The 12,382-nt window shown below is 54.1% G+C and overlaps 1 protein-coding gene across 1 annotated transcript in view; it reads left to right on the top strand.

Moving 5' to 3' along the window:
* HTRA3 (HtrA serine peptidase 3) overlaps window positions 1-11,673 on the top strand; it is a 30,899-nt gene extending 19,226 nt beyond the window's left edge. Inside the window, exons 4-7 of the mRNA XM_073891147.1 lie at window positions 3,474-3,636; window positions 7,279-7,327; window positions 9,040-9,135; window positions 10,529-11,673. Of these exons, the coding sequence (XP_073747248.1) occupies window positions 3,474-3,636; window positions 7,279-7,327; window positions 9,040-9,135; window positions 10,529-10,694 (474 nt within the window). The 3' untranslated portion in view covers window positions 10,695-11,673. The remainder of the gene's footprint in view (window positions 1-3,473; window positions 3,637-7,278; window positions 7,328-9,039; window positions 9,136-10,528) is intronic.
* The last annotated feature ends 709 nt before the right edge of the window (window positions 11,674-12,382 follow it).

The raw sequence follows: 12,382 nt of genomic DNA, 5'->3' as shown, positions 1-12,382 counted from the left end.
CCACCCATCCCTCCATCCATCCATCCATCCATCCACCCATCCATCCACCCATCCATCCATCCATCCATCCATCCAGCCAGCCAGCCATCCATCCATCCATCCATCCATCCATCCATCCATCCATCCACCCAGCCATCCATCCATCCATCCATCCATCCATCCATCCATCCATCCACCCATCCACCCATCCATCCATCCACCCATCCACCCAGCCATCCACCCATCCACCCTCCCTCCCTCCCATCTGCTCATCCCTAAGGACTCCCTCTTTTAGCCTGTTGGTCATGTAGCCTGTCCAGGAGGGTATTCTCTACTCCCGGGGAGCAGAGCCCAAGCCCCTGATCCTTGGAAGGCATCTTCATCTCAGCCCCATCTCCCCATTCGCACAGGGGTGTCCAGTTCTCCCTGCCCACGCCTGGATGGCCGTGAGCACCCACCTGGGGGAGGCCTTAGCCAGGCACAGGTTACTCTCCCCAGTGAGGGCCTGCCCATCACCTTCTTAAAGTTGGTGGTCACAGCTGCCTTCCAAAGGAGGGTCCTACGTCTCCTGATCTCAGGAGCTTTCCTGGTGCCCTCCACTTTCCCGCCTTTCATTTTAGCCCAAGTGAACGTCTCCCGCCATTTTGTCTTCCATGCCCACCTGGCCAATGCCCAGACTTGCCTCGACCCCACTACTCACACCTTCAAATTGCTTCCATGTCTCCTCCCAGCCCCCTCACCAGCAGTTCATTGAGAGCAGGGGGCTTCCTCATGCTTGCCTGATCCTCCACGATCCCACCAGCCAAGCACACGGAGCCCAGTGCAGCCAAGACCAGTGCCATGAGGACTGGTCACGTGAAGAACCGCTGTTGAGGACTCCGTTGGGTTCATCGGGGTCCCTCATGTGAAGATGGCCTGGAGCCAGGGTAGAGCCCATCTTCCCTGAAGAAGCTCAACGCTTCTTCTATTGGACGGGGCGGGGGGGGTATCTAACCCCACATCTTTTCTCCTTGGCTGCTAGGAAGCTCAGAACTTAACCCAGGGTTGCACCTTCACACCTGGCATAGCCTTGGTGCTTTCTCTAATAACTGAGCTTTTCTAGTGTGATTATCCTCTGCTCCAAGGGTGCCTTTCACTTTGGCTCCCTTTCTGGAAATCGGTGGAGCTGCATTTTGCAGACTGAGCTGTCAGGTGACTGTTAGAAATCGGATGATAGCAGCCTCTTGCTTCTTGCCTTGCTTCCTCTCCTCTCTCAGAACCCACCAGGGGCCAGCAGGGTCCGTTCCTTTGTGGTGCAGAGACTATCCCTGTCAGTGGTGACCTCACCCCAGATACCCTGGGAAACTCTCAGGCCCTGTCCCCAGAGCTGTCACCTCCCCCAGGACATGTGGACTCATCAGAAAGCCCAACAAATCTTAGCTGGATGACTGAATCTATAATTTAAAGCCCTTCTGAAGCTGACTGGTGTTTACTCCTGCTTTTTTGTCTTAATAAAATTATCAAAATACTTAAACCCAGTTAATCTAAAGTTCTTTAAAACAAGACATCCTTAAATTAAACCAAGGAGACATTACAGTGCATTTCTTGTTCCTGTCTAGGTATGGGGTACAGAGGCCTCTGGGTGGCTCTCAAGGGAAGAGGGGCCACCATGCTGGTCCAAGGGAACCTCAGCTTCAGGCCACAGGAGAGTTTGGGGGCTCAGCCAGGTTTAGGACTAGAGCGTGCCCCCAGGGGTGTTTGGGTCAATGGGGCTGGGTGGCTATGGATATCTGGCCCTCTGTGAACTGTGGGGTCCCATCCAGCCTGGGGAGTGGAAACGTCACTCGTCTCCTGCCCCAGGGGTCTCTGTGGCCTATGCGCCCAGGGAGAGCTGCAGGGAGGCGCTGGGGTTCCGGCAAGAAGCGACTGGAATGCACATTCCCTGGCCTCCAGGTCACAGGCAGACTAGGGACACCTGTGGGCTAGAGTGTTCCCCCCCCAGGCCTGGAGGCAGCAGCCAGAGGCAAGGGTGTGGCGGGGCAGCACCTTTGCTCTGCAGCCCACTGTCCCTTCTCCAAGGTCCACCTAGGCTTTAGTGTCCCCGAAACCTGAGCTCGGCTCTCCGCAGCCCGGGGCTAGGACCGGTGCTCAGCGCTCAGGGCTGCAGCGCGGGGCTGGGGCCAGAGGGGCCCACAGCGGATGTGCGCCTGCGCAGAGCCTGGACTCCCGTGGGCAGAGAGCCCAGCGCACGGCAGCCGGGAGCTTTTACTCTAGACGGGAAGGCGGGCTGCAGGAGCCACCTTGTATCCCGTGAGGGGGGCAGGAGAGGGGTGCAGGGGTCCGGGGGCACGGGGGGGGGCGGCGGGGTGCGGGGGCCCCCTCCTGATGTCTGGGGAGGGGGGCAGGGAGAGGGGGCGCGGGGTGGGGGCGGCAGGCATGGGCTGGCGGGGAGCCACGGGTGCTGGGGGGATTCTGCTGAGGGAAACCAGCGGGGGCGAGGCAGGGGTGACGGCGGCTGCAGGGTGAGGCGTGGTTGGGTCCCGGTCAGTGTTGAACTGGGAGCCAACAGGGCTTGCTGGAAGGCGAGATGCAGAGTGTGAGCGAGGTGGAGGGGCAGCTCCTGGGATGGGGGTTCAGGGGGCAAATCAGGGGTCAGCCCTGATGCCCGCAAAGCCCCAGGCGTGAGCTTCTCTCTGGCTTGGTTTGGGGTTTTGTTGAGGTGAAACTCACGTTCCATACAGCGAACCCCTTTCAGTGCCCTGTCCAGCTGCGTTAGTGCCCTCGTGGTGTGGGGGGCTGCCGGTCTCTGAAGGGAGTGATCGGTACCCAAAGCTGGCTCTCTTCCCCCTTCCCCTCCCTCTCCTCGGTCCCCCAACACCCTCCCCTTCCCTCCTCCCCCCCCCTATCATTTCATTTCCTTCACTGGCTTTCTTGCCTCACGTGGCTCCAGAGTGTTTCCGTGGCCTGTGTAGCAGGAAACAAAGTCAGGACCTTCAGCCCACCTCCATGTTCCCAGCACAGCACGCGGGACCCTCTGCATTTCGGTGATCTTCCCGTGAAGGAGGAGACACAGGGTTGTCTGCTGACCCGGAAACTCAATCAGGCCACCCCGCACCAGCCCCACCCGCCCGGGTTTCTGGAGAAGCCACATCTGGCTGAGCCTGCTGGCTCTGGGGTGGGCCGTGGGCTTCCAACCAAGGTCTCTAATGGGATGGCCTCTGCCTCTGGGGGGACAGGGCTGCCCCTCTGCCTAGCCAGGGCGCTGCTCACACACAAGCATGGGAAGCTCAGCCTCCTTCCTGTTTTGAAGCATGACCTTAGGGTTCTGAGCGATGCTGACGAGGGGCCAGCACCCATGTCAGGAGCAGGATGGTGGGCCTTTCTCCGAGCTCTGAGAACCTCACCCCGCCTATGGATGGAAATGCCGTCTAGGGAGTGACTCCCAGATTTCCATCACCAGCCTGGCCCCGTCGTGGAGCGCTGCACTGGGATGAGCAGCTGCCCTTGCCCTACAGATGCGTCCCAGCCGAGGGGTCCTTTCAAAACGTAGGGCAGACCACGTAGGGCAGACCGCACTCTGCTCCAAAGCGTCCGGGGCTGCACTTGCTGGGGGTAAACACCAAAGCCACCGACCCAGCGGAGCCATGGGCCAGCCCCTCATCCCCGCCCTGCAAAAATGTTAGTTGAGATATTTTGCCCACTTTAAAAACTTGGGTTTTTTGTGTTTTTACAAGGTTTTGAGAGGGGTCTGGGTGCATTCTGGATGGGAGCCTTTGTCAGAGAGACGAGCTGCAAATGTCTCCTCCCGCCGCTTAACTTCATTCCCCTGACGGGTGCCTTCAAAGAGCGGGTGTTTTGTCAATTTTTATGAAGTCTCATTTGCCAATTATATTTTTAATGGCTCGTTGCATGTGGAATTGTATCTAAGAAATCTTTGCTAACCAAAGGTCAGGGATATCTTCTCCTACCTTTTCTTCTAGCAGTTTACTTTCTGAGGTCTTCGAGTTAGGATGACAATGCAATTTGAATTAATTTTTTAAAAGGGTGCAACGTATGAATCAAAGTTCTTTTTTTTTCCCCCGCTTTGGAGAGTCAGTTGTCCCGACATCGTGTGTTTTTCTCCACTGAATGGCCTTTACTCCTTTGTCGAAAATAAAATGAGCCCATTCTGTCCCACTTGTCTGTCTGTCCTGATTCCTGCAGTTCTGCTGAGTCTTCAAGTCAGGCGACATCAGCCCTCCGGCTTTGTCCCGCCTCCAGCGTCATTCTGGTTTTGGGGGATCCTTTGCATTTCCACATGGAGTTTAGAATCAGCTTGTCAATTCCTGATTTCAATTTCAGTTGTTTCAATGTTGAAGTTCAATTTCCGATTGTTCGTCCAGAATATACAAGTAACGTTGATTTTCGTATGTCGACTAATCATGAAAGATCCCGTGACCTTCGCAGCTTATGCTGGTAGGACTTTCTGTGGGTTCCATCAGCCTTTCCACACAGATGATTCTGCAGTCTGTGCACAGAGTCAGTTTGGCTTCTTTCCAGTCTGGATGCCTTTTCTCTTGTTCTCGCCGGGATGGAGCCTCCGTAAGATATTGAATAAGTGGTGAGAGTGGATGGGCTGGCGTCTTTCCTGCCCTTGGGGAGAAGTCTCTATCTCTCACCAGCAAGGAGGATGCTCGCTCAATGTCTCTTGCAGGCGTCCTTCATTAGGTGGAAAAAGTTCCCTTGAATTCGTAGGTTTTTCAGGAACAGATGTTAGAAGATTTTGTCAGACTCCTTTTCTGCACCTTTTGAGATGGCAACTTTCCTTTGTAGTCTGTTCATGTGGTAAATTGCTTTGGCTGATTTTTGAATGGTAAACCATCCTTGCATTCCTGGGATAAAGCTCCCTCAGTCGTGATGCATTATCCTTGGGATATGTTGTTGGATTTGATTCACGGAACATGTCTAAGGGTTTTCTGCAGCCATCTTCGTGAGGGGTGTTGGTCTAGTTTTCTCTCCTGGTTTTGGCATCAGGATGATGGTTGGGAAATTTTTAGGAAGAACACTCCTCCTGTGCCTCTTGTCTGTCCTCAGTTCTCTGCTATGACACCGTTTCACTTGACACCCTAGTGACCAAATGCAAGGAGCTTCCCCACACCAGCTGGCTGTCCTACTGTTTCACCCAAGTCTAACACTGTCTACATGGAGGTAGTATCAGAACTCACAGTTAAGGTCGCACAAGACTGCCCCCCACTTCAGATGCCAATCACAAGTTCAGCCTGTCATCTGTGCTTCTGACCCACCGGCTAGAGATTGGGGGTTGCCACGGCCACTTCCTTGGGTTTGATCATTTGCTGGAGCAGCTCACAGAGCTCAGGAAAGCAGTTTACTAGCTAGATGACCAGTTTGTATATAAAGAGGTATAATTCAAGAACAACAACAGGAGGGAAGCACAGGGTAGGTCTGGGAAAAGACACAGAGCACCTCCACGTCCACCAACCTGGAAGCTCTCTGATCCCTGCTCTTGGGGTTGTATGGAGGCTTCATCATGTAGGCACAATTAGTTCAAATCACTGCCATTGGTGATTATTTGCATGTCCAGCCCCTCACCTTTCCCCAGAAGGGGTGTGGAGGTTAGGGCTGAAGTTCAACCCCCTAATCACATTGTAGGTTTCCTGGCAACCAGACCCATCCTTAGGGGCTTCTCAAAACCACCGCAGTTACATACACTCGGGAGTGGTTGAAAGGGGCTTCTTGTAAGAGTAACAGAAGATGTCCTTCACACATGTATCACCATGAGGCTATTTCAGGGGCTGGCAGCAAAAAGATGTCCCCAGAGTGCTTGTCACAGGGAATTACAGAAGTTTTAGGGGCCGTGTGCTGGGAACCATAAACGAAAACCAAAACACATATTTCTTATAAATCACAACATCCCAGAGGTGTTCACTCATTTTCAGTTTTCTAGAAGAGTTTCTGCAGAGTTGATACTATTTCTTTCCTAAACATTAGGTAGAATTCTCCTGTGGGACCATCTGGCCCTGATGTTTTCCTTGTAGGAAGATTTTTAACTACAAAATAAAGGCAGGGCTACTGTGGTTATGTGCTTCTTCTTGAGTGAGATCTGGCAGTTTGGAAACTTCAAGAAATGTATGCATTGTATCTGAGTTGTCAAATGTGTTGGCATCCAGTTGTTCATAATTACATCTTACTACTCTTTCAGTACTGTAGGGTCTGTGGTGATGTCCCTTCTCCCATGCCTGATCCTGATGTGGATAATTGTCTTGTCTTTTTCTTTTTTATTCTTTTGGCTGATAAGTCTGGCCGAAAGCTTATTGATTTTATTGATCTCCAAGAATAAGATTTGCTCTTCATTTATTTTCTGTATTGAATTTCTGTTTTCTTATCTCACTGATTTCTAGTCTTTATTATTCCCTTTCTTCCTCTTACATTGGGTTTCATTTGGTCTTCTCTTTCTAGTTCTCAAGGTGAAAGCTAAAATCAGTGATGTGAGACCTTTCTTCTCTGATATTAGCACTCTGGTACTATTAATTTCCCCCATGTACTGCTTCACCTGTACCTCACAACTGTTGATATGTCATTTTCCCATTTTTATTGGTTTTAAATACTTTCTAATTTCCTTTTTTATTTCTTCTTTGAAGATGAAGAATTCAGAAGTGTGTTATTTGGTTTCTAAGTTGTTGGAAATCTTCTAGATACCCTTCTATTACCGATTTCTACTTTAATTCCATTGTGGTCAGAGAGCATGTTTTTGTAAGACATTTTAATTGTACTGAGACTTGTTTTATGGTACCAAATAGGTAAATGCTATTTCTGGGGTTAAAACACTTTCTAAATCACAGGCTGGCGCAGCCTTGGAAATTTGTGTGTTTAAGTCTCCAACTGGAGGGCCTGGCACATGGCTAGTACTCACTGGGCATTATAGGCTAATGTTATAATTTATGGAGAAGGCAGGAGAAGGTAACAAGTTCAGATCTGAGCAGATGAGTTTGGGGAGCCTGTGAGATGGAGGCTGGAGAGGAGAGCCCCACTGGCCATTGGGGTTTGAGTGTGGGGCTCAGCGGCCAAGCAGCTGTGGGAGCTGATGTCGTTGCATGGGGCCTGAGAGCAAGGGTGAGCATGAAGTTACCAGACTAGGCAGGACATCTCCCAGCTCCTCAACAACAGCCTGGAAGATAGAGGCAGCTCTAGCCTGTGACCATATAGGATGGATCCTGCTGCTTTTTGCTCCTGGGGGGAATTTCAGCCCCCCACATGGCTCTTCAAGGAGGGCAGAGGCTTTCATAGTGGCTCTAACGGAGTCCTGCCCTGTTTTGTTCCCAGACTGGAAGAAGCGATTCATTGGCATACGGATGCGGACCATCACACTGAGGTGAGTGTCTGAGGATGCAACCCTGCTGCCCCTCCATCCTCATCCCTCTCCTCAGCTCTCCTCCCAGACCCTGCCCAGCTGTGTCTGGCCACCTGCAGGTGTTCCCGAGGGCCAGACACTCAGACTCCCAAGCCTCTGCTCAGGCAAGCCCTCTGCTTGCAATGCCTTTCCCTGCTTTGTCTGATAGGTTCCTTCAGCTCCCTCAGGACTCCATTCAGGTGCCCCCTCCTCCAGGAAGAAAGCTTCTATGGCTGCCATACGAATTACCACAAACTGGGTGGCTTAAGACGATAGGAATTCATTATCTTGCCGTTCTGGATGCTAATAGTCCAAAATCAGAGCATCAGCAGGTCTGTGCTCCCGCTGGAGGCTCTGTGGGGAGTTCTTCTTTGCTCTCCCTGCTTCTGGGGGCTCCAGGTGTTTCTTGGCTTGTAGCCACATCACCCCAATCTCTGCCTCCATCTGCAGATTGTGGCCTCCTCTGTCTGTGTTCAAATCTCCCTCTTCTTTCTCTTATGAAAACACCAGTCCTTGGATTTAGGTCCCACCCTAAGTCAGGATGACACTACCTAGAGATCCTTAAGGAGTTAGATCTTTAAAGACCCTATTTGTACCAAAGGTCACATTCTGAGGTTCTGGGTGGACACGAATTTTGGGGAGACACTGTTCTCCTCACCATGCCGCTCAAATGGGGGGAGTTCCACCTTTTCCCCCTGCATAGCTGTGCTTCTTTTCCAAGCATTGCCCTGGCCCCATGGGTTGGAATTGCCTGTTTGTACCCTACACTCCTCAACTTTGAACCTGAGCTCCTTGGGAGTGAGGACTCTGTCCTGCTCATCAGTATCATGTCTGTAGCAGAGTGGGTGGCTGGAAACACTGATAGTGAAATAAAGGGTGGGGTGTGTAAGGAAAAGGAGAAAGAGGGGGAAGGAAGGGAATCAGGGAGAGAAAAATATGCAAAGCCAAGTCCAAGGATTTGGAGAAGGAGGAGCATTGGGTGCTCTGGGGAAAACTAAGGCATGCTCAATTGATTATACCCTCAAAACTATACAGTCCCTAAAATGATCATACTTCCCATTTGATCAACTGCTAATCTAGGGATTAAATCTAACAGTCATTTGTAATCAAGACCAATATACCAACTTTTATCTATTAAATGTGTTCTTTCTTTCTGACTGTCATCCATTCATCCATCACACCGTCTGTCCATCCATCCATCACACCACCCTTCCATCAGTCTATCACACCATCCGTCTATCCATCCATCACACCATCCATCCATCCATCCATCCATCTATCCATCCATCATGCCATCTGTCCAGCCTCTGTCTATCCAGTCCATGACTCACTCATTGCTCATCTTTCATCTGTCCATTTATCCATCCTTCCTTCCATCCATCCATCTGTCCATTTGTTCATCCATCCTTCTACCTTTCCTTCCTCTCATCCCTCCTCCCACCCACCCTCCCGTCTATCCATCACCCCCCCATCCACACTTCTAATCACCTACCTTCAGTAAACTTTCTCTTGATCCCATGTCAAGTGGGGGACACTGAGAAGAATCAGTGACAACCCAGAGTGGTCAGTGGTAGGACAGAGCAGTGGCGGGGTCCAAAGATGCCTCTTCTGGCGTGGGTGGTGGGGGGAGGGAGGGCAGCTTTGTGCCACGGAGGCTCAGAAGAAGTGTGTTCATTGTGGAACTTCCTTTTCAGTTTGGTAGAAGAACTAAAGGCCAGCAACCCAGACTTCCCATCGGTCAGCAGTGGGATTTATGTGCAAGAGGTTGTTCCAAACTCACCTTCTCAGAGGTAGGCTGCACTATGGGAAGCAGGGACACTGGACAGGAGGATATCAGACATCCTGGCAGGTGGAGTTGGGTGGGCATGAGGCCTAGGGTGGGCCCGCTTCAGTGACCTTGCTTGACCTTGAGCCACCATCCCCCCCCCGCCCAGCACATGACATGGCACGGAAGTGGCAGGTGGGATTCCGGCCTATCGCCTAAACCAGGGGCAGGCTGGAGAGATGAGGTACCCCTTAGAGCATTGACAGTGCCCTTCCTCAGCCCAGTGTGTCCTCTCCTTTGGGTTTAGAGACAGTAGTGGAGACCCCACCAGAGCTCAGTCCCCAATCCAGCCCAACTCCCACCAGCTCGGTGGGCGCACTGGGGTCTTCCTGGGCCTGTTTCCTCATCTGAAAAATGGGCACAATTCGGCCTACCCTTTCTCCCCTCAGGAGGCTTTGTCAAGATCAAATGAGACAAAGCACCTTTTTCTTTGAAACTGCCAAGTATCGGAGAACAGTTGACTGTTTGCAGCACCGTGAGCTGAGCCAGCCCGTGTAGTGTAGGTGCTGCATGCTTGCGCGGCTGATTCAGGCCCCAGAGGGGCTCTGAGCAAGCCCTTCCCTCATCTGCCCCAGGTGTGTGTCTGTACGGTATGTGAGCTCATTCGGTCAGTGGTCTACACAGTAATCCCTGGAGCTGGAGGTCATGCACAGAGGGTCTGTGAGGGGCGAGGGCAGGGTGTGGAGTGGAGAAGAGTCAGGCAGGCAGGCCTCCAGCCCCACAGGGCCCCCGCCACCGAACAGGACCCCTCTTCCTGTTTTCTGTCATGCTGCTTCAGAGGCTGTGTGGGAAGATGCATGCCCTGTAGCGCAGGTGCTCGGTCCACAGCTGGCCTGCGGTAGAACTTGTTGGAACATAGGTCTGTGAAGCCAATGAATAGCCACCAAACTCAGGCCCCTTATTCGGGTTTCAGCAGTTACTGGGAGGGACCCCAGGCAAGCCGCCTCAAGAGCTAGAGTGGTGGGCTCAGTGGCAAGGGTGTCTGCTGCCTCATTAGTCAACCCTCACTGCAGCCTGGACCTTGTAATCCGCAAGCCTGTTCCCACATGGGACCGCAGATATGGAAACTGAGGCTCAAAGGGGCCAAGTGCCTAGCCTGCGGCAGCCCAGCCAAAAAGGCTACAGCCAGAACTTGAACCCAGCCCTTGTAATGTAGAGAAGAAGCAGGCTCACAAAGCACTAGCCCATTGGAGGACATCGGTTTCCATCTGGTGTAAGAACCTTGCGGTTCTTACAGGATGCTGTTCTTACCTGTTGAAATGACTTTTCTTAACTGCTGCTGTTTAACCGGATCGTCCCCTGAGCGGGGTCCCAGCCTCTCAGGGATGTGCGGTGACTGGGTGTCTCTCCATTGGCAGAGGGGGCATTCAAGATGGCGACATCATCGTCAAGGTCAACGGGCGCCCTCTGGTGGACTCAAGCGAGCTGCAGGAGGCCATCCTGACGGAGTCCCCTCTGCTGCTGGAGGTGCGGCGGGGGAATGATGACCTCCTGTTCAGCATCGCGCCCGAGGTGGTCCTGTGAGCATGGGGCCCCTCCCCACGTCGCCGCGTGCCAGAGCCTGCAGCCCGGGACAGGCGCCGGCCGAGAGGTCCCGTCCAGAGCTGTTGCCGCGCGCAGGGTCAGGACGAAGGACCATGAACGGTCCTCAGCAGGGCTGGTGGCCTCCTCCCGGCCATCCAGGGGCAGAGACACAGGCAGGGCTTGGCCAGGGACCCACTTCAGCCTTCGGGAAGGTTGACACTCCAACATCACTGTGCCACAGGGGCAGCCGGTGTCCCCCTCGTACAGATGCTCCTGACGGCCACCTTCCAAGTGCCCAGGATATCCAGAACACTCCTCCGGAGTTCCCCACAGGTCCCACCCTCCCTTCTGCTCCCCTGCCTTTATACCTGTCCAACCTCTGTCGAAATGCCCAACCTGCACCTACCCCACCCTCTGCTCCCACTCACCTGCTCAGGTCAGTTCCCCAGCCCGTCCTCCCCGACGAAGGCCTCCCAGCCCCTGCCCCAGACGCTGCAGTGCCCACCACAGTGAATGACCAAGGCTGTCGCTCCGCCAGCCTGGAGGACCTGGACGGCGGCCATGTCTGACCCCCTTGAGGCATCAAGTGTGGGGACCTGGCCCAGAGCAGGCCCCGGGGGGAGGTCCCCTGGCTTCCCAGCCCAACCCTGTGGCTGGTGATGAGGTTCACCTTCCTGGGCAGGAGAGAGACTGGCCAGGAGCAGAGTGTCTGGGAGGCTGCTTGTCCCCCTGGAGGTGACCATGGGCCGGCGGGCAGAGGAAGCGTCCTGATGGGGGGAGGGCTTACGAGGACTGAGCCGGCTTTGCCTCCCCTGTGCCGTTCTGCACGGGGCCACCGGCTCACAGAATCGGCCCCTAGAGCAGCTGGGGAGCACATGTGTGTTGAGGTGTATTTGTGAGCTTCGCTGTACAGTGGACCCCCATTTGCTTGTACCATATGTTTCTCTACTGTGTGGAAATTAAAGTTTACGAGCACATGGTCCTTAGCCAGGAGGGGCCTCCGGGTAGCCCACCCCCCGGCCACAGCCTCTCTTGGATCCACAGCTGACACGCCAGCCAGCCGAGGGCCGGGGACACCACCCTGAGCTCAGGGGCATTGGGCTGGCTCCCCGACTTACTCCTGGCCTGTGGTCTCAGGCAAGATGCTTCCCTGCCCCTGCCCTGTCCTCTCCCCGGGGGAGGAGGGACATGGATGCCACCGCCCCGGAGGCGAGGGGGCCGAGCACTTGGAAAGGTGCCCGGCTTACAGGGAGCCCCAGCTAAGCCGTGCTACATGTCCCCTAAAGCTTCTCTGTATCTGCTCCAGGTCACCTCACCACAGACCACCCAGCAGTGGGGAAACGAGGCAGGAAGAGACAAAGCAGATTGCCAGGGGCGGGGGGCTGCAAACAGGGCGTCGAGAGCTATGATGTGCCCGGGGCAAGCCCCCCAGGTAGCAAGTGGGGCCACCAGGGTGAGGGTGAGGGGCGCCAGCAGATCTGAGAGCAAGGGGCCCGGGCCTGGGTTCTGGACCACCAAGCCCAGAGGGGGATAGAGACACCCCTGGTCCAAGCCTCGCAGGGCGGCAGGGTCTGCCCCCAGCTGGCCTCTGGGCAGCCATGTGACCCCTGGCCACCTTCCCCTTAGGGAGGGGTGAAAACCGCAGGACTTCAAGCCCCTCCAAGCTCCGAGAGCCTGAGGCTTGACAG

The sequence above is a fragment of the Callorhinus ursinus genome, unplaced genomic scaffold, assembly GCF_003265705.2.
Source record: "Callorhinus ursinus isolate GAN/ISIS: 27379988/994484 unplaced genomic scaffold, GSC_fseal_2.0 scaffold4, whole genome shotgun sequence".
NCBI classification, from domain to species: domain Eukaryota; kingdom Metazoa; phylum Chordata; class Mammalia; order Carnivora; family Otariidae; genus Callorhinus; species Callorhinus ursinus.
This window is presented reverse-complemented; position numbering and strand designations above follow the sequence as displayed.